The sequence below is a fragment of the Grus americana genome, chromosome 22 (assembly GCF_028858705.1).
Source record: "Grus americana isolate bGruAme1 chromosome 22, bGruAme1.mat, whole genome shotgun sequence".
Taxonomy (NCBI): domain Eukaryota; kingdom Metazoa; phylum Chordata; class Aves; order Gruiformes; family Gruidae; genus Grus; species Grus americana.
In genome coordinates this window covers 3,582,274-3,599,851 of record NC_072873.1, presented here as the reverse complement: position 1 = coordinate 3,599,851, position 17,578 = coordinate 3,582,274, and the positions used below count along the sequence as shown (strand labels likewise).

General features: G+C 50.7%; 2 protein-coding genes across 6 annotated transcripts in view; one reads left to right on the top strand and one right to left on the bottom strand.

The window, feature by feature from the left end:
* Positions 1 to 313: 313 nt before the first annotated feature.
* Positions 314 to 11,608, bottom strand: ODAD4 (outer dynein arm docking complex subunit 4). Its single transcript, XM_054801401.1, has 12 exons — positions 11,480 to 11,608; positions 10,762 to 10,893; positions 10,312 to 10,465; positions 8,255 to 8,316; positions 7,082 to 7,238; positions 5,852 to 6,076; positions 4,606 to 4,813; positions 3,017 to 3,103; positions 2,601 to 2,797; positions 2,304 to 2,404; positions 1,430 to 1,502; positions 314 to 632 (listed from the first exon to the last, which is right to left on the bottom strand). The coding sequence occupies exons 1-12, from the start codon at positions 11,591 to 11,593 to the stop codon at positions 418 to 420; spliced, it is 1,725 nt and encodes a 574-aa protein (XP_054657376.1). The 5' UTR covers positions 11,594 to 11,608; the 3' UTR covers positions 314 to 417.
* A 2,384-nt stretch (positions 11,609 to 13,992) lies between these two features.
* The window catches only part of ACLY (ATP citrate lyase), a 31,242-nt gene continuing 27,656 nt past the window's right edge, over positions 13,993 to 17,578 (top strand). For 3 of the 5 annotated variants that reach the window (XM_054801375.1, XM_054801372.1, XM_054801374.1), the window contains exon 1: positions 13,993 to 14,133. The gene's annotated coding sequence lies outside the window, so the exon portion shown is untranslated. Of the gene's footprint in view, positions 14,134 to 16,998; positions 17,092 to 17,578 lie in introns of those variants that run through there. The other 2 variants (XM_054801376.1, XM_054801373.1) reach the window with 1 other exon arrangement.

The following is a 17,578-nucleotide window of genomic DNA, read 5'->3' as shown; positions in this document are numbered from 1 at the left end:
GGGGGGGAGCGGGGGGCCGGGCCGGGCCCTCCCCTGGGGCGGCCACCAGCGCGGCGGAGGTGGGTGCCCGGAGCCTCAACCCTCGCCCTGCCTGCCCGGGGCCGGGAGCTGCCCACCCCCGGAGCTACCCGCTGCTGGGGGCTGCCCGGCTTGTGCCCCCCACCGGGACACTGCGGGGGGGGGTGAGGGGGTTTGTTGACCTTGCCCTCGCCCCACGCGTGGGGCGCGCAGCGGGGCTGCGCCGGGCCGGGGGAAGCGGCGCGGGAAGCGGCGCAGGAAGCGGCGGGGCTCGCAGGTAGGAGAGAGACCGGCTGTGCCCGGACCGTGCCGGGGGGGGTCGTGTTTGCTGACCCAACGCTACAGCACAACGTCCCGTCTGCGGCTCCAGTGCTGCGGGCGGCTCTGGCTCCTCGCCTCCTATTTCTCCTTCCCGTCTCTTCTTTTCCCCTTCGCTCCCGTTCTCTTTATTTTCTTGTGCATTTCCCCCTTCTTTATGGTTTCGTCTTCATCTTTACGGTTCCTGGCATCTTCTTTTTCCTTTTCATCTTCCTGATTCTCTGTGCTTTGCTCACTTTCCTCTCTATCCTTCTCAAAGATGTCATCTTTTGCGTTTTCACTGCCGAAATCATCATCTGGGGAGGAAAAAAACCACCTTAAACCAAGTCCCAGCACTGAGCAGGCGGTAGGGCACAAGAAAAGGCAGACCCCTGGCTTCCACCGCCACAGCTGGAAAGCTCTCCTGCTCTCTTTTCTCCCTCGCAAGGCTCGGCTCGGTGCTCATCACCCACCCACGGCCGGGCTGGCGGGTCTCGGGTGGCCCGGGCACAGGCGACGCTTGTCAGGTGCTGCCACCTCCTGGACAGGGCGCCGAGGTGGGCACGGCCGCCCCGACAGGGATTCAGCACTTCTGCGAAGAGTTTCATCTCATGCTTATATTAAAAAAAAAAAAAAAAAAATTCAATACTTTTACACCGCGTGAGGCCTCATTTGGCTCTCGTTTGTGGACAGGCACTTTGACAGCCAGGGTTTGTTCTGGCTGCACCCACCATTCTGCATTCTGGGCACTGGAGCTGCTTTCAGCGTTATTCAAAGCAGCTTTTCAAAGGCATGGCACGGGAGAGTGAAACCAGGCTCCTTTGCAGTTATCAGGGCTTCATTGACGTCACTTACTTTGGCTAATACCAGCTCAAGATTAAACCTTCACTGCCAAAAAAACCTGAAGCCATGAATTATAACTATGCTGTGACTTCCCATATAAATTAATTCCTGCTCCTGTGTACTAGTACGGACGATACAATATGGGACAGAAATTTGCATGCCTGCTACCTGGGAATGGGGCGCTTGGTTCTCGTGCCTCCGTCTCTGCACCAGAAAAGGAAAGCGGGGAATTTCTGTATTTATGAGGTGCTAAGGTCTAAATGACAACTACCTGCAGGAGTGTCAACTGTCGTTTCTCTTTCTTCCAGCTCTTCGATGAAACTTTTGCTCACATCATCTAAGGACTGAAAGTGATACGGCTTATTAATCTAGAAATGCAGTTATATACCTAAGTTTTCCTGTTTTCTCTCAATCTCTGCTATCATTACCTGCTCCTTTCCTACCTACTCTCTGCAACAATATACTTCCTTTCTCCCTGCAGCAATTACTACCTGTTAATAACCCTTATCAAATATCTCCTGCCCTGAAGATTCCATCTCTCACACTATCACTTTTCCTCTGGCAGGAGAACAGGCTCTGCCCGCACTCTGGACACCCCGGAGGGATCACGAAATAGGTGGGTGTCTCGGCTGTAACTGTTGCCTGGCAAGCTGGCTGCGGTCAGATCACCCACAACCCGCTGTCGGGTCGATGAAGACTGGCTACCAGAACATGCCGACGGCTTTACCGTGGGTCAGTGGCCATGCCCAGATGTTCTTCCATGGTTTGCAAAGTGGTTTCTCTGGGATATTTTGGAGAGGCCAGGAAATGGTAAGCTGTGACCAGCAGCTGATAGCAGCTGCACACAGAGAAGGCACCGCTGTATTCTCTGTGCAAAACCCTTGCCTCAGGGAGGTCAAAAGAAAATTTTCCCTTGGCCTGTCAAGGCTTCACTCTTCTGTATGTTGGACTGGTTCATAAACTGGGGTTAAGTCTTCTGAGCCAGGAGGTTTCCTAAGTTTTAATATGTAAACTGCTTCAGAGGCTGCGTTCTCCCCTCTTAATGCTCTACCTAAGTAGTGATGTTTTCTCAGTTCACAGGACACTAGACAAGAGTTACAGCTAACTACAGCTTCTCTCCTCTTTGCAACACCCCACTTACTTACATTAATGATGGCCTTTTGAGCAGCTTCGTTGTGAATAAGCTTTGCCTTCTCAAGTGCTTTTTCAAAGTTCATGATTGCAGACCAGTAATCGTTTAATTTTACTGTAACAGACAAATGAAAACATCTATTTTAACCCAAGATCAAGAAAACAACAATAGCTAATCAAGCAAGTCTCCGATGAGAGATCTTGATCTGAACAGTTACTTTGGCTGTTAAATCACAGAGATGTTTTCACTAAGATGCTGAACAGACAGGCCGTTTCCATCCACAGAGCAAAATTTGTACTAACGCCTTTACCTTGTGCTTGTGCCACCAGGACAGTAGCATGGAGTTGCCACTCAACATCTCCCTCTTCATCTGCTGACTGCAGGGACTTCTGTCCGTAATTTTGGGCTGCTTCAGCTTTATTCAGCTCCAGGTAACATCGGCCAACTTCATGGAACAGCCAGGTCTTCTCCAGGCTGGATTTTGCCATTGGAATCTTCTCCTCCCAGCTTCAAGCAGAGAGTAAGACAGACAGACAGACAATTTACCAAATCTCACTAGGAGTTATAATTTCAACCGCTGATTCTATAAAGAAAGCATTCCAGGTACTGTTATGAAAATCTCACAGCCCCCCCCTTGCTAGCAGTATGATTAAACAAACTGAAAAGACATCATCTATTTAATTCAAAATACAACCTTATGCCTTTTCTGTTACTAATTTTACATACGTGTCGATAGCTTGCTGGAATTTGCCGATTCTGGCATAAACTCTGCCAATGTTATCGAGGGCTCTGGATACGGCATCTGGCAGATTGCTGTGTTGAAAAGAAAAAGAAATTGTGGTAGCTGAAATAGTCTTCTTCCTGTACAGCCTGTGTTTTCCTCAGCCTTATATGTTTTCTTTGGTGCTCAACCTGACTTCAGGCTAAGTGTCAAGAAGTAGAGGGAAAGGGCCAATGTCAGGCTGACAGTCATGAAATCCAGGTAGATTTTTGATTTTATCTACAGCTGTTGCAACTGACACCCCGTAAGGCACAGGGGAAGATGGTTTAGTTTTACTTTGATTTTTCTTTTTGTGCAAATCTGGCAGTCTTGGTGAAAGTCCTTCCACTTTTCTTTGCCTCAGTTTCCCTTTGTTGCCTTGTGGCAGTCCCCTACCAGCTCCTGGATCCCTAACACTAACAGATGGTTTCTGCCCAAGAGAAAAGGGAAGACCCAAAACCGTGTCTGCAATGTGCCTGCAGACTCCTGGTAATGGGTCCTGCTCCCTGTGCTCTGAATGAACCTTTGCCCCGTGCTAGAGGTAGCTCCTTCTGGAATAATGTAGCCTGTGGACTTTAATTTTTTTCCTTAATTAGTCCTCATTCCCATGTTCAGAAGTGGCCTGTTTTGACTACCCTTGCCTACAAATGAAAAAGCTGATGAGAGGAGAGGATAAACGCCTTGCTGGGGGCGATGGCGAGTCATTAACCATCCTCCTCTCACCCTGGGAGCTCCAGCCACCAGAGGGGGAGGCTCCCTTGGTCATCACCGCGCTTTGTCCTTTAAATGTAGCTTTATATCGGTTTAAAAAAGTAGTAAAATGATGAACCTCATTCCTGCCTCTCTACTGCTAATTCTTAACTTTATTTGGCGTAACCGGGGAGTGGAGAGCACCTGGAGAGAGGCAGAAATTTCTTAAACTAATATTAATTATAAAAAGTCATTTGTGAAAACGATAAACAATAAGTTAGTTACATTTTACAAGCCCTACACAGGATTGGCAAAAATAAAACCAAAATAACTTCAATTCAAGCAACCATTCAGTGTTTTCTCCCATGCTTTGCAAAACTCTTACTAAATCTGAAGACTTCATTTTGCTTTATTCTGTTTTAGCTGAAAGAGCTGCAGAATGTGTTCTGTAAGAGCAGGTAATTGTACCTCTTAGAGAAATATTTCAAGCCTGCTATTGTGGTTTGAATGCAAATAATTTTAAGAGCAAACATAGCAGAAAACTTGTGTAATTTAGAGTGTGACCTTCCTGAGAAGGAAGTGCATACTGGAGGCTAAAGTGCTGAGAATGGGACTTGTGTTCTCTTTTGCTTTGCTTCAGCAGAGATTTAGATGTGCCACGTGGTCTAAGTCCTTTAAAAATCTGCTTCGGACTCCTTATTTTTGAAATAGTGAAGACAATAAGTTGCTAAGACCATGACACTTGGGCAGAGTCTGAATGTGTTGCTCTGTTAAATCTCCAGGTGAGAATGACAACATTACCCAATGCTAAAACATCTTAACAGGGGTACTTTCCTTTCCCCATCCACCTGAACTCAGCACTTACTTCTGCCTGGCAAATTCCAGATCCATTTTATGGCTTTGCAGAGCTGCCTCCACCTGACCCATCTCTAACTGAGCATTCCCAATGCAGCTGTGGAGGTTTCCGATCAGTTCGTTCTTGTTGGGAACTTCATCATCTGACCACCCTTGTATTCTTTTTAGCACACGCTGAGCTTTCTTGCAGCTTTCTTCAGGGCAGTCACCAGTCAGCACTAGAGACAAAGAGGAAAGTGTAACGCTAGTGCGTGGACACAGCGATACTGGGGAAGTAAAACTAAGTGTAGTTGTGTAAGGCTCAGACAGAGCTTGGGAAAGGTTAGAGCTCCTCACTCTTCACACATCTCCTACACTCCTCCTTCCAATCTCTGAGAAATCTGCCCCTGGGAAATGGTAATTCTGACTCTCTGCCTGGCACTGCTGGAAATAACTTTCATCCCAGCAAGTAAGGGGAAATCACTCTGGTAACACTTCACACTCGCCAAAGAAAAATAAAGGAGAATGATGCCTGTTGTCTGAGGGTTTTGAAAGCTCATAGTTATTGCAGCAGGGCAGTTTGGTCTTGGAGAGAAAGTTCTAGCTACAGTACTTGAGTTTTTATCTCCTAAATCAGCCCCGGGCACTTTCCTGGTGAGCTCTGTTCATTGCGCCCAGCGGGGCTGCAGTGCTGTGGGAGCCAGACCACAGACTGGTTCTGACACTACCTGCACCACGCTGTTGTAGCTTACAAGAACTGAACTGCAGTAACGACTCAATTCTTTTCCCTACGTTGTAAGATATGTAGCACAGGAAGAGAGGAAGAGACCAGAAGTGGCTGAATGATTCCTTCCTTCCAGACCACTGTTTTTCAGCTTCTTCATCTCCCTACAATGCTATTTTTGAACTACAGAAATGAGTAACTCCAGCAGCCGCGTCCTCTCAATCAAATAACTTCTGATGACCAAACCAGCCAGAGGCATTTGCTAAGCATGCAGCGGTGACCTACCTGGGTTTGATATCTAAGTGGTGTCCTGAAAACCAACCAGCCAGACCTCAAGTACAGAAAAAGCTGAGAAAAAAAAAAAGCGTTGGATTCTGTATCTAAGAAAGTGTTGGGAAAGGTAAAGAATACGAAAGCAAATATTTCCCAAAACCTGCCTACTAGTGTTTGTTAATACTTGCGCTGCTTCTATTGTTCTGGTCTATAATTACTACAGCAAATAATTACATGTGCCAATCATCATTTTCTTACTGCTTCCAGCCAGGACACCTACACATATCAATGTCTTCCATGCTCTTCACGATGTATCTGCCAACTTCAGCTGGTTTTCGTTTCTTGTCCCGGATCCACCTTTGCTGCCTGAGCTTGCGTTCTCTCACACGGGCATAAATAGGCTTCTGCTGCTGCCAGAATTCACTGCGTGTGTCCAGGTAGGCAATGCCACTCAAAACCAGGTCCGCTATTTTGATCCCCTGCTTTGTGCTGCTCTCCATCAAATCTGAAAATAAGATGGTAGAACCCAGGAGAGTATTAATGTATATGAGGGATGAAGCTGCAATTCAGCGGGGGGCTGTTTCTGAATGCTTTTCTGCTCTGACAGAGAGTCCTAGAAATTAAAGTCTTCGGTGCTCTCAGAACCGATGCGATTAGGAGGGAAGTTGTGGAAAACTCCCTTGCTGTAACGCATTCCGTTTGTTTTGGGGAGCTAGAGCTGGTGTTCCCAGCCCTTAGAGCTGCTGCCTTCTCTGCTGACGAGAGCCAAGAAGGGGCCCAATTAACGGGGCCAGTTGTGATGAGCGAGCAGCCGTCCTCCTGGGCAGAACAACTGTATGGGGCCTTTGTGCTGGAATGGCACTTTGAAAAGTGTTGTGGATTAGATTGCAAGATGGAAATTGAGACAGCTGGCTTTTACATGCCTGGAAACCAGGGAGCCCACATATATTATTAATGCCGGTAATACCATAAAACCCGTGAGAAAACTAAATTCTTAATTACTTCTCTATTACTCGGTAAAGAGTTTCCAAGAAAAATGACTGAAGGGCAATCACCTTTCTGCCTAGTTCTAAAATGACATACTACTTTGAATCCTGCATCTTGATCTTAACAGCATTTCTAATGAAACCACAAATGAGTTACGGTCTTATGAGCAATGCTTTGCTCTTAATACAAGTTAGTGGAATTTGTCATTATGACAGAAGTTAAGTAATTTGTAATGATACTGCTTCTGCTTTTGATTTCATCAGCAAAGATTGCTTTGAGCTGATTTATTGTTTGTTATAAAAGCCTGCCATTTAATAGGGAAGGAAATACGCTCATTATTGGATCTGGGTCAAAAAAACCCCTGTACTCTCCAGACACCTGCCTCTCTCATGACCACTGCAAACACATTGTGCTATCTGAGCTCTGATACAAATAAGGAAGAGTCATCATAGGGATATAAAAGGAGAAGAAAAAAAAGAACCTGCTTAGAAGGAACACCTAGATAAATACAATGGAGAAAGACCTTTATCCTTGAGCAACTTTTCTAGGTAGGCTTTGTCAGCATAAAGCTCTCCAAGAAGCTGTCGCTCTGTTTTTGGATTCCTCACAGGCTCCTGTTTCCTTGTCCATTTTTGATCCTTAGTCAGTTTGATTTGGGCTTTCTGATTTGCTTTTTTGCTCTACAGCGAGAAAAAATAAAGGAAGTTGGGGGAGATTAGTGGGGAACAGTAGAATTAGCAGAATTCTGTTTACACTCCATATAAGCCAACTTATCTTTTAAATAAAAGCAAAACGCCAGCATCTCACCAATTTCTTTGGTCATCAGCAATGGAAATTTTGCACCCAATTGTGTTCCCTCACTTCCAAGAACAGGAGGGGGCATTATAGTGAGAGCAAGAATTAGTTCTGCCCCAGTGCCTTGTACAGTTCTGGGGAGCTTCCCAGTCAGTGCTGTGGGAGGACAGAGGCTCTGGGAAAGGCAGGTTAGTTGTCCACAGTCAAAGAAACAGAAGCTGTAACAGCCAGGGCTTCTGAAACGTCAAGAGGGTATGTCTAAAGTTTGACATCCAAAATCTCAACAGTTAGAATGCTAATCTTTAGGCCCCTTTATATAAACTGTTTTTACCACTGAGTACCCGGAATTCCAGCTGAAAGAAGGAATGAGCATTCACTGCACTGACCTCAAAGGGAAATGTGGCTTGGCACCTCGGAGGAACGAGGCGCTACTTCCATGGACCACCCCAAAATTAAGCAATTGAGAAAGTGTCCACAATCAAAAATGTGAACCTTAAACATCAGGTAAAACCAAAGTAAATATTGTAGATAAATGTACCCTGGCTCCAGCCACAGTGCTGTTACTTATTAGCCTTTGATGGGTGATCAGCAACACCCAACAGAGGCAGGCAGGCAGGTAGAGAAATTTCAAACCGGGCTTTGTTTCTCCCCATTGCTTTTCCCTGCCCTTCCGCCTTCTCCTTTAAATTTTGTGTAGCTTGAGCCAGAACTATGTTAAAAGCAGGAGCATGAATACTCCCATAACCCATCAGTGTGCTTCCTACGCTCAGAAGGCTCTTCACTAGACCAGCCGTATCCCCATCCACGTTGCTCCAGAAACTATTAATTCTGTAATGCCTGTTTCAGAAGTATTAGCATTATAACTTGTTAGCTTCTAAAGCAAGACCTCTTCAGACTGTACCTCTGCCTGCCTGCTTATAAAGCACAGATCCTCTTTATTCTCCAGTTTAACTGAGGATGGACCTGCGAATACAGAGAAAATACTTGTTAGTGTTCAAGAACAGCAGTGCAGAGTCTTTAGAAATTAGAATGACCATAAACGTGCCAAGCCTATAATGTCCTGTTTGAAATAAAGCTTTCTACTAATTCCTTCATATGAAATATATGGATGTTGGTATGTTCTGTAAGCAGGGATTGCAGCTCATAGATGCAGCTCCTCTCAGGATTTTAATTTCCACGTGGCACCAGGGGGCTCCCATCACAGCACAGATTTTCTACAGAGACATGCTACATCCTGCATGGAAAGAGAGGAAGAAAAAGGATGGCAGGTTCTTCTGCGGGATCACAGCTGAAGCTTGAAATGGCAGGAAGGCTCACAAGGACAGGGATCTCCAGCAATCCAGAGAACTATATTTTTTTTGTGCACTGCCATTAGGGCAAAACTCCCATTTCATTTTCACTCTGACATCCAGTTGTGCTATTCAGATTGCACTCTAGCAGTGGAGGTAAGAGTGAAAAACACCTCTTTGTGTTGGCCTGGTCAGAAGGAAGGAAAGAGCTTCGCGAGCTGGTGTTGAAGGATTTCCTTCAGCAAGGCAGCTGGGCCAAGATCAGCGATGTGAGTACACGCATATCACGGAAGGCAGGTGTTTCTGAATCTGCTGAGCAAAGCAGATTCAGGAAAGCAGTTTTGTGGATGTGCCCTGTTAGTGTGTGTGCATTTCCCAACTATTTAAACATCCAGATCAAATGCTAACATGTTTCCTCGCTTCTTTTCTCCTGCATCTAGGAGCTATTGCTTGATTTAAAAAAATGTCCTCTTGGTTTTTAATCTGTTCATTTGCCTACAGCCCAGATGCTTGAAGGCATTTAAAGCCCTTAGCTCAGTGTATCAAGCATGGCAAGCATTTCAACCGAGAGCTGCAAAGATAACCATACAAAAGTACAAAAATACATTTGTATTAAACTAAGAAAGCAGTAGGAATGCAGGAAAGCAAGCCAGATCTGGAAACTTTCCCTGCTCTTTTAAATAAGTATCCCATATGAAAGAGCTTCGGGCTTTTACACAGCTGGGCCATAAATTTAATCTGTGGCACTGGAGGTGGGCTGAAATTTTGAAATTGTTTTCAGGGAGAGTAAGGCACTTAAATCTCTCAGGGATCAGGGCCTATGTGTATGGGTGTGCAGCGAGGTGTGTCCCGGCTCCGGGAGGACACAGGCTGCCCGGCATCCACCTAAGCAGTCTCCAACTGGCTGGGCGGGTTTTACAGCAGCCTTGCCAGGTTGCTCCATGCACGTGCCACGGGTGGCAGCCCCAGCCGAGCTGTATCTGCATGCCCGAGAGTGGGTGCACATCCTGACCACGCTTGTCGGCATATGAGAGCATCGGTAAGAAAAAACTAAGGGAAAAGGGACAAGTTTTCAGTTTGCTTTGAAGATCGCTAGGTCCTTGGCCTTTCCTGCCTCCTGCAGGACTCCGTTGTATGATCTAAGCCAGAAGTTATGAAAGCAGCGCTCCATTGCAATAGTCAACAGTTTCACTGGTCTTATGCAATGTAAATTGGAGGAAAATCAGGATCTCAGGAAGGCCAGTCTCAGGTAGCAAGGCAAATTTCATTGCAAACTTTGAATATTAGGATAAAGATCTCAAAGCATTCTGTAATCAGTAGGGCTGTAAGTAGATGAGCTGCTTTGTTCTGTATTACCTGGAACTTTTTCATGGTGATTTTGGAAATTTAAGTTAGTGTCATAATTTACTTACATAACTGAAGTTATTAGACACTGTATAGGAATAGACATTCAGCCAAAAAAAGAAGAAAAAAAAACCAGGCCTGTGCTCTTTTTGGTGCTGCCTGGTTTCATCTGAGAGTGGCCACTGAGCACCTGAATCCAGAAGCAAAGAGAGTCTGTTGTTGCAGGGTCCTTGGGTCACTTGCTGAGCTCATACGCCATCAGCTGTCCACTGAACAGCTTCTGGCTGTGCTTGTAGGGCCATAAAGTGAAACATCAACATCTTACTTCCAATGCAGTTGACAATTGCCTCCTGGGATTTCTCGATACCCAGCTTGAACTCCTGTAGTTCTGGACGTAGTCTGTAGCCTCGATGATAAAACACTAACGCAAATTCAAAATCACCCATGGTATATAATGTCTCAGCTTTTTGGTAAAGTCCCTAAAATGACATTTGGAGAAAAAAAAAAATAATAAAAAAGAGGGGAAAAAAAGCTTCAGAGATCTCAGTTAATTCCCCGCTAGGCAGAAGTGAGAGCTATCGCAATCTGCATACAATACAATCCGATCCTGGAACTCTTTCTCCACTGCTGACTCAGCACCTCCCCTTCTCTGGAAGCAACACCAATGTGGAGTCAGCTGGTTCTGCACGATCCTGTGTCCCAGACCCTTCAGAATTTCACAGCTAAAAGACCAGTCCTTGGCCACCCCAGACTCTTATCACTTTGTGCTGCTTACCTTGGAGAATGTTTTGTCATCCTGGAGAGAAGCTTCAGCATCTTTCAGGGAATTTTCTGTGTCTCCAAGTTTCAGGTAACATTTTGAGCGGGCAACTAGACAGTGCTTGTCTCCTGCTCTCAGCTTCAGCGCCTGGAAGGCAGCAGGCACGGATACGTCATCAGGGCTGGCTCAACAGCACAAACACATACAAGCACATCTATTCGATGCAACCTGCTCTGGCTCAGTATGGATCTTGATGATGGATGAGGATAAACCCACAACATTTTTACTGAAAAACAAATATTCTCTTGATGTTCGCACATTCCCTCTGCTGTACCTGCCCCATCTTTCCGTGCCGGGGGTTCTGCGGCCCCTCTCTGAGCGGTCCCCCACACCGGACAGGAGCCGCACGTCCTCTCACTGCCTCGCGTGTGCCACCCGCCTTCGTGCTGTGACCTCCAGGCGCCCTTGGGGACATTCCCCTCATGCCACCGCCTCGGCGAGGCCGCGTCTCCTCACGCTGCCACCTCCCCATGCCGCGGGTCCCACGTTCCTCTACGTGCCCCTTCCCTTCGCGTTGCCACCTCTGCCAGCCGCCCCCACGCCAACCGGGTGCCACCGCCTCGCCCATCCCTTCGGGGCCGCCACCCCCGAGTGCCACCTCCTGCCGCCGGGCCCCCTCCCGCCGCCCTCACCGCCCAGGCCTCGTCCCGCCAGCCCGCCGCACCACCCTCACGTTGTTGAAGCAGGCCAGGGCCTTGTCGTACTCGCCCCGCCGGCACAGCAGCGTCCCCTCGGCCATGAAGCTGGGGAAGGTGCCGGCCGGCACGGTGTCCGCCGCCGCCGCCATGGCCGCCACCGCCGCCGTCGCCTGGCAACCGCTGCTGGGCAACGGCCCGACTTCCGGCGCGGCGCGAAGCCCCGCCCAGGCGGTGACGTCACGGTGGCGCGCCCGGGGAGGTTTCCCGCGCCCCGGCAGAAATTCCCGCGTTGCCGCCGTGTCCCCGAGCGCGGTCCCGGGAGCGGCTTCCCCGGGGTCCAGCCCCAGCCGCCAGCGAGGCGGCGCGGCACGGCACGGCACGGCACGGCAGGGGAGCTGGCTGCTCGGGGGCGGGTTCCTCCGGCCGTGGAGACCACGCGCGGGCGTGGGCCGGGTGCCTAAAGTTACACACACACACCCCCACACCCCCCCGGTGGGTTTCCGTAGCAGAGCGCTGGGGACGCCCCTGCCGCGCCGCTCACGGCGAGTCCGCACAAGCACGGCGGTGCGGGGGAAGGCAGCGTGGGGTGGGCTGGCCAGAGGTGCCGTGTAAGTAGGGCACGCGTGGGTGGCGAGTGCAGGGAGGGGCTGCGCCGCTTCGAATGGAAGGAAACGTGCTTTTTCCACTAAAATGTGTGCAGGCCCCGGCTGAAGCCGGTCGGGGCTGCACACCGGGTGCTCACAGTGTCTCACGCTTCATCTCTCCTGACCCAACCTGTCCGACCGATGGAGGATCCGGTGCCCGTTGGGGTTTTCTTCTTACACCCACGTTTCCAAAGCCCTGCGCTGGAGGCACGGCCAGAAAGAAAGGGGGTGTGGGAGCGCCAGTGCTCGGTAAAACCGCTTTGCAAGAGCGATCGTGTGAATGCCTCAGTGACTGCTGAACGTCAGGCCGAACAGGTTCCTCAGGTCACGAGCTGGTGCCTACCGCAGGGGTTTCGCCAGGGCAGCCCACCGCCTCTCTCTGGAATAACCCTATTTTGTCCTTTTTGGTATTTGCTGGTAGCCCGTGGTACCGGTTCCAACGCTGCAGTGTCCAATCCTGGACAAACAAATGATGAATGAGAGATGCTGCTGGTTCTCTCCTATCAGCGACTTCAGTCTTGACTTTATTTCAGCCTTTGGTGAGACCCTGCCAAGATCAGTGTTTGAAGCAATTTGTTCCTGCCAAGTGACTCAGAGAGGGTTCGGCATGTCTCAGAAAGACTCCTGCTCCGAGCCTGTAAGATTTACCTTCACCGCGGGGAAAATCAGCGCTGCTGACGGATTCTGGATGCAGCTCAGGACTGGCAGGGCCCGTCCTTGCTGTGTGGCTCCTGGGACGGGGCTGGAGCGGCTGCACAGACCCACAGTGTGGGAGGGAGGCAGGGTGTCACACGTGGGTAGTGAGACAAACACCAGCTGAGCCCTGGAGTGGGAGGTGAGTGTGACACACCCCTGTCCCCAAGGAGTCAGGCAGAGAATTTCAGACAGTTTAAGCTTTTGCTAACTGTTTTCTGTGGGAGCTTTCCTGACTGGCACCACCGGGTGTGACATGCTCTCCCCATCGAGACAGGCAGGAGCATCGTGTCAGTGTCCTCTGGTCCCCCTCTGTGCGGTGGCCAGTGCTCCAGCCTGGTGACAGCGTCACACGGGGCACAGCGGACCTCGTCTCCGGACCAAAGCCATCCGCCCTCGTCAGACAGATGACCCCAGGGTGCTGCCCTTTAGCGCTGCTGATGCGTGCTTTAGTCACAGCTTGGAAATACCAGGGAAAAAAGCGAATGTGCGATGACTATTTCTGGCAAGCGGAGGAGACGTGATGTCTGCCGTTAAGAGGCTTGTTAGAAAACACCAGGGCCGTTGGGAGCACGAGGCGGGATGGCTGCATCCTGTCTGGGGCCGACAACACCCCAGAAACGTCTCTCCTCACGGCGTCAGATCCGTACGCGTTACACCGCCCTGCGCAGCGAGAAGCACCTGTCGGCCGTATCCTGGGGACCGCGCTCCGGCCGGGCCGTGCCGTACGCGATGCTCTGCTCCCGCTCCCGGCCGTGGGTGCCACCGGGCCCCTCCCGGCCCTGCGGTTACAGCACCCAGGGGAGGTTTCTCCTGCCCCAGCGCTGGGGAAGGAACGCCCGGGTCTGCCCCGCTGCCAGGGCCCCGTTCCGGCCGCCGCGGGTGCGGGCGGGGCGGTGTGGGGCCGCTGCGGCGTTGGGTGCCCCGACGGGGCCGGCGGGTGGGCGGCGAGCCCAGTGGGTGGGGTGGGGTGTGGGGGGGTGTCTCCTCGTGCCGCCCGGAGCGGCGGCGGACGACGCAGAGCGTGACGGCGGCGTGGCCGCGGCCCTTTGCTCCGCTCTGACGTCAGCGGGCCCCCCCGTGCGCGAGGGGTTCACGGCCGGGGGGGGGCCGAGGGGGGAGCGAGGGGCGGAACTACGACTCCCACAAAGCCGCGCGGTCGCGCCCCACCGCCGGCGGCCAATGGGCGAGCGGTCTCCGCTCAGGCAAGGCACACGTGGCGGCGGTGGCGGCCAATGGGCGGCGGCGGCGCCCGTAGGCCGATGGGCCGGGGAGGCCGCGCCGCGCCGCAGCGAACAAAAGGCGGCGGCGCTGGGCAGGGTGCGGGGCAGTGCGGTCGAGCGGGCGCTCAGGTGAGTGCCGGTGGTCGCACCGCGGAGCGCCGGGGCCCGCCCCGGGAGGGCAGGGAGGCTCCGGTTCCGTCTGGCGGGGCGCTGCTCCTGCCGGGGCTCCCGCGGGCCTGGTGAGAGCGGCGGTGCCTACGCGCTTTCGGCGGGAGCGAGCCGGGCAGCGCCTCTCCCGCCCCGGGTGGGACGTGCCTGCGCGCCTCTTGCCGTGAGCCTGGGCGGGGGGGAAGTGGGGGCCGGTAGTCGCTAGGTCGCGGTGCAGCCGGCGGGCCCCGGGCCGCAGCCCGCAGGAAGCGCCGTGGTCCCGGTCGTGTAGCGGGTTTGCAGCCGGGAGCAGGGAAGAGCGTCCGGGGCCGGAGCCCCGCGCTTCCCCCCTCGCCTCGCCGGCCCTGACCTTGAGGGAGGCGTACGCCTCAGCCGGGGCTTCCCCTCGGTGTGGCGGCCGTGTCCGTGCGCGGGGGGTCCCGGCTGAGCGGGGCGCGATGCAGGGCCCGTCTGTTTGCGATGGGCGCAGCACAAACGTGTAACGAGGGCCTGGGAGGAAGGGCTCTTGTCTGCGCCAGCAGCGGATCCAGGCTTCGGTTTTGCATGTTCGTGCCTTGAAGCCCCTTTCCACCGGCACCGTGCCCCGTCTCCGCGATGGAAATCCCTCTGTGGTAGGTGCGGAGGCAGCAGCCCCGCTTTGGGATCTCCTTCTGCTCCTGCCCTCGTACTAGCAGGAGGGTGAATAGTCTGTGTCCTTCTTGCTCCCCGTGAATGGACCTGACAGCTCCAGGAGCTGCGAAATGGCTCTTTTCCAGCTTTTGTGTTTGCTACCTGCAAACACCTGCTGTTTATCTTGCTGCTTTGGAAATTCTCTTCCTTTTGTGTGGACTTCTCTTTTTCTCTCTAATGGCTTTTGTTGTCTGCCATAGCGTCTACAAGACTGAAAACTTATGTGCATCTTAAATATATTGTTTGTAAATATCTATTTGTTTTCTTTCCTTAATTGGTTTTGGAGCTCAGAATATCAGCTCTACTGTTTAACACCGTTATTCAAGCCCCGTAGTTTTTTTTTCTGCGTAGGAGACTTCCGTATGAACGTGCAGAAATGGTGCTCTCCATCCTCCAGCTAGCAGTGCTCTTCCTACTGTTAGTATCTCTGCTTGAGGTGGGACCCGGTACGAAGGACAGCCACAGTTGGGATCCCACGCGTGCCAGAGAACACGCTGCTCCTGTCTGCTTTGCAAGTGATGTGGGGAAGGATTTAAGGAGTAAACTTGTTAAGGACCTTGCCCAAAGCTCCAGAGTAAGATGGTCTTTAAAGACAGGATTCCAGATACCCCATTTCTGGCACTGGATGCATTTGGAGCCCATTGTCTGCTCCCCATTAGCCAGACTTAGCTCCGTTCGTAGTCTGTTCCCCTCCTTGGCTGCTGCTTTGTTCTCAAAGGTTCCACGTCTGCAGGGAACCTTCTCCAGAGCTGGGCATTCAACGTGCTCACCACCTTAGCAGGTGCGCCTGCTTGCATCACATCAGACCGGTGCCAGGCATTTCATAACGCATGGCACTGAGGTATCTTGACCCGTGAAGTTGGCTGAGTGCTGCAGGGCCTCTTCCCTCCAGCCCTCTCTCTGTCCTCTGATGAAAGCACACGTGTTTGCCAGGTGGAAGCTGACGTAACTTTTCACGCTGCCGTGGGCTGAAAATACTGGCTGATCTTGAACTGCGTTAATAAATGACCTGGGATGGAGGGGGGAAGGTTGCTTTACAGTGTGGCTTTGTTGACATAATTCTTGGGAGAGAGGGTGTGAAATCTTTATTGGAGAGGGAGTCCTCTTCTCCCAACAAAAGCATTGCTCAGGTATGATCAGGGTATGGTACTGATCTGGATCCAAGTAAATGGCATGAGTGCCATGTTCTGCATGAACACAAACTGGTGAAGCTTGTAGTGTTAGACCTCTGAGACCAAAAAGGGTTCAAAGAAAAATAAACCAAATCAATGTCTAAATTCTTTTTTTTCTTCCCCTTGGAGTAGACCATAGTGTGCTGAGTAGTGCTCCATCGTCTGATCTCTTTGGGAGTTGAGGAGACTTTACCTGGGTTCTGTTGTAAGAAAGTCTTTTCCTGATGTCTCCCCATCTCTTTTCTTTGGACCACGCTGCGTTTTCCCTTCAGCTAGTCCTTGCTGTATTGGGGCAGATGTATCAGTTGTGTCACAGCAAACACAACATCCAGCTCTTTAATTCTTATCTAGCTTGCCACCATTACACTATTTTTCTCTTGTCAATACACTTGAGAAACTTTCCCCAAGCATAATTTTTTTTTTGCATATTTGGCAGGTGATATTTTATTTTGAAGGAATAAGTGCTGCTGAGCCCTCGAACATGTGATCTAATCCATTTTTCTTACTTGCTCTGGACTTGCTAGTGGAGGCTGAAAACCAGCACTCTCTAAACCAGTGGCAATGGATGATGATGTGTAAAGGTCTCTGTGTTGCAGGGAAGCAGTTTATTTTAGAGCCTCAGCAAACGAACACAAATCATTCATGGAAATCAGTGACAGTTCCAGAAATAACTTACTCTTACACCAGTAACCCACTTGCCAAACCAAGGTTAGGTGTGTGACATCCATTCAACAGATACATTCTTTGCTTAAGAAGTAAAGGACAGCATGCTTCAAACACAAGAATGGTCCTTGTAACCCAGGCTGGCTCCAGGGCTGACCCTGCTTTGAGCTTGAGGTTGGACTCGATGACCTCCCGAGGCCCCTTCTAACCTACGCTAACCTGGGATCCTGTGATCCGTTGCATTTTAACTGAAAAGTTCATGGCACATACTGTAGAAAATGCGTTAAAGTGGCAGTAGGTTGTCCTTTGCTCTGCAGGTTTGGCCAGGAGCCCACTGTGTTTCCATCGTAAACCCTTCAAAGGAAAAGGCAAGGCAGCTTATAGCGACTGGATCTGAAGGGTTGTGATGATGCAGGTACAGTATGGAACTCACAGAATGACCAGCAAATCGTCGCAGGCAGCCAGAGAGGTGTTATAGGTTAGAAACTGCTAATTCTATCTGCCCCTATCCTAAATCCTGTGCAGCAGAGGATACGTGTTAAGAGCAGACTGGAAAAGGCATTTTGTGCTGCTGATATGAACCTACCATGGTGTGTGGTGGTACATGATCTGGGGCCTAAAGTCATAAGAAAATTGCAGTTCAGTCTTGCCTGATGAATCACGAACAGAGCAGTGTCTGGGAGTTAATCAGTAGAGAACGTTAGCCTATAGTTTGCATTTGGTATGGAGAAAGGGAATTTTTTTTTCTCCCTGCCCTGCTCTGTTTTTCTTCAGAGGTGCATCCATTATTCCCATCAGCATTGCTTGGTACTGCAGGTGCTAAGCATGACTGAAAATAAGATTATCCATGATAAGTGAGAGTCTTAACCAGCTTCCTTCTTGGGAAACTGCAAAGATTCTGC